General features: G+C 42.1%; 1 protein-coding gene across 1 annotated transcript; it reads left to right on the top strand.

The window, feature by feature from the left end:
- The first annotated feature begins 1,416 nt into the window (after window positions 1-1,416).
- LOC119535150 (putative olfactory receptor 9A1) lies at window positions 1,417-2,361 on the top strand. The gene has a single exon (XM_037837630.1). It carries the CDS (start codon window positions 1,417-1,419, stop codon window positions 2,359-2,361), a length of 945 nt encoding a protein of 314 aa, XP_037693558.1.
- Window positions 2,362-3,409: the final 1,048 nt, after the last annotated feature.

Raw genomic sequence — 3,409 nt, 5'->3', positions numbered from 1 at the left:
CTTTGTTCATAGATTCATTCCTTAGTTGTTTGATTCATTATTCCTTCATTCAAAAATATTCATCGAGTACCAGCTCATGCTCTTTTAGACACAGTGAACAAGAATAACAAAGTTCTGGCTTTCCTAGTGCTCACAATCTTAAATGAGAGACAGGAAATAATAAAAAGTAAATATAATTTCAGTTGATGCGAGATAAAAAGATAAAGAGAGCCTGATAAGGTAACAGGCAGTAAAGGGTGGTGCATGTTCTTTTAGAGAGGATAACGAGTAATTGTTCCCTGAACTTGGGCTCTCCTGCAAAAACCTGACAGAAAGGAGGGACAGAGTCAGACATCCTCAGAGGCTCAGGGCTTAGGGTCATGTTAGTGGCAACTGAATTTTAATTTCTTGTATGATTTTGGTGAAAGACGCTGCCATAGAAGGAACATTAGCCCTTTGAAACTTCTGAAGCCTTTTTTTAGACTGAGACCATGGTTGAATACAGGACCTGGATTGGACCTAGAGTTCACATTTGGTGACTTCGACTCTCTTTGCTGCATCTCAGGCTTTGAGCTGTCCCGGAGACAGGAGATTTTGAAATTGGACATTTCCAGCTATTGCATGAGGTCTTTGTAGGAGAGATGGAGGATGAGGATGCAAGTTACTCTCAGGTTCTTGGAGAGAGAGAAGTGCCTGATTGCCTCCTTTGAGAAGACTCATTCCCTGGGAGAGTGGCAAGTGATCCTCCTCTCCCCAACTCTACCACCCCCAAGAATAAGTAGGAAGAGAGAAGTGATCCACTCAGGGAACTAGCAGATCAGTAGACTGAAAAAGACTCAGTCTCTGGCCTCAACATAACTCAGATCTAATGAAAAATTTTTGAGTGAGTTCTCCACCCTCAAGCCCACTAACCTACCACGAATCTGTATGTTCTGCAGAATCGAGGTAAAATGTAACCATATCCGGGATATGGGATCAAGACTTTACAGGACAACAATTTACTTGGCAAAGAAGACAGTTTAGAGTATTCTATAGGGAAGGACTTAGTGGTAAAAAGAAACACAGTGGATTCTGGAAAGCAGACACGGTGTCTGGACAGAGAATAGTTGGAGGCAGAATGACATCTGGATTAAGAGACGCAGATGGTGCATTCTGAGTTGTGACGAGGTGTTCATGCCTTTCATACTGTATTGGGGGCTGGCACTCATCTTCTTGGCCAGATTAAAATTTTCATATGTTGTGTATATTCTTTTAAAAAAAGCACTAATCGTGTTTAGAGAATAATAGAACAGGAACCATCTTGGTCATGCTGTGGAGCCTATGAGCAGGAGGGGAGTATTTTCTCTGTTGAAACTGTTTCCATCCTTTTGAGATCAGAAGCAGTGTTATCTCTCTTTTGCTCTCTAGATTTCACAAGGAGAAAGAGCACAGGACTAAATGTTGGAGAATCAATCCAGTGCCACTGAATTTTGTCTCTTAGGCTTCCCTGGCTCCCCCAAACTACACCATATCCTTTTTGCTACCTTCTTCTTCTTCTACATAGTGACAGTAATGGGAAATATAGTCATCATTGTGACTGTCTTCTTTGATAAACGTCTGCAGTCTCCCATGTATTTCTTCCTCAGCCACCTCTCTGTCCTGGAGATCATGACCATATCTACTGCTGTCCCCTTGATGCTCTGGGGGTTGCTTCTCCCTGGAATGCAGACAATATCTTTGACTGCATGTGTTGCACAACTCTACTTGTACCTTTCTTTGGGGACCACAGAGTTGGTATTAATGGCAGTCATGGCTGTGGACCGTTATGTGGCTGTGTGTAACCCTTTAAGGTACAGTATCATTATGAACAGCTGCACTTGCATCTGGGTGGTGAGTGTGTCATGGGTGTTCGGGTTCCTTTTTCAAATCTGGCCAGTTTATGCCACATTTCAGCTTTCATACTGCAAATCAAATGTGGTAGACCATTTTTTCTGTGATAGAGGACAATTGATCAACCTCTCCTGTGATAACACACTTTTCACAGAATTTATTCTTTTTCTAATGGCTGTTTTCATCATCATTGGTTCTTTGATCCCTACAATTGTCTCCTACACCTACATTATTTCCACCATCCTCAAGATCCCCTCAGCCTCTGGCCAGAGGAAAGCCTTCTCTACTTGTGCCTCCCACTTCACCTATGTTGTGATTGGCTATGGCAGCTGCATGTTCCTCTATGTGAAACCCAAGCAAACGCAGGCAGCTGAGTACAACAGGGTAGCTTCACTGTTGGTTTTAGTGGTGACCCCATTTATGAACCCTTTCATCTTCACCCTCCGGAATGAGAAATTCATGGAAGCCTTTCAATACGGCATGAAACGCTGCCATCAACTCATCAAGGATTAACTCTGCCCCAAGAACTGTTCTCATCTTGCACATTAGTAATCTGAAGGAACTAACTCATATCTGAACTACAAGATGATAATTATCATTATCAAATAGTTTGTGTTCTACAAGAGAATTTTAAGGTACTGACAGTGTCCCATTTAGCAATTAGATGGTTCCTACATGGGAGTTTCTTCAATTATTTTATTTTCTTCAATACTTTTAATATAGTTTTTTAGCTATAATACATTTCACAATATACATTTGAGAATTGTAAATACACGAAACACTATGGTTTTCTTTTTTGCAATGACTGCTTGGTTCCAGGTGCCTGGATCATCTTCCCATATTCTGTGCTTTCACCATGTCTGCTTGCTGCGTAAAACTGTTTATTACTTCCTGGGTGATACCAAGTGCAGCCTCAACCTTCAACATCTCCTGTGGTTCCTGCTCCCAAGGTCCATGTGTGACAGTAACTCTCTCTGTGTTTTCTCTACTGGCAGAGTTATCAGAGTTATTGGAGTGAATTTGTTCCACAACTTTGGACTCCCTGGCAATCTCAAGGGTGGTGGTGTGTTAATACAGACACATCTTTAATTGATGAGTTTTTTCAGGGTGTGGAAGGAAGATCTTGGAAAGGAGGCATTCACTTACCTGACGTCATTCGCATCATTATTCTGGCCCCAAATGCAGATGGCCAATAGAAAAGAGTGGCTGTGCTGGGAACTGAATTGACAGGGAGAGCTGGTCTTAATGTGTCCCTGGGCTGCTGGAGGGAGGGTAGAGAGGACAGAGTAAAAGGCAGCCTCTGGCCCCCTTACCTGCATATCTGACAGTTCTCTATCTTGTCTGCATTTTCTTCCTCCCTGCTACCTTACATATATACCCTTTCTTGCTTTAATTATCCTCTCCTGCCAACTTTCTTTTCTCTTTCTTTTTCATGTTTCTCTGTGATTGTGAGATTTATTTGTATTTTCCTTTACCCTCTGCTCTTCCTCTCAAGGACCAAATTTACCAAGCATCTTCCAGCTGTATACTGAAATTCCCTGATCCACATGCCTCAGTTCTA

Source organism: Choloepus didactylus, chromosome 5 (genome assembly GCF_015220235.1).
Source record: "Choloepus didactylus isolate mChoDid1 chromosome 5, mChoDid1.pri, whole genome shotgun sequence".
Taxonomy (NCBI): domain Eukaryota; kingdom Metazoa; phylum Chordata; class Mammalia; order Pilosa; family Megalonychidae; genus Choloepus; species Choloepus didactylus.
The sequence above is the reverse complement of the archived record's forward strand: the minus strand, read 5'-3'. Positions and strand labels throughout refer to the sequence as shown.

Bases quoted from the DNA above. Each gene is read 5' to 3' on its own strand.
- LOC119535150 (XM_037837630.1), top strand. From the start codon at position 1,417: ATGTTGGAGAATCAATCCAGTGCCACTGAATTTTGTCTCTTAGGCTTC.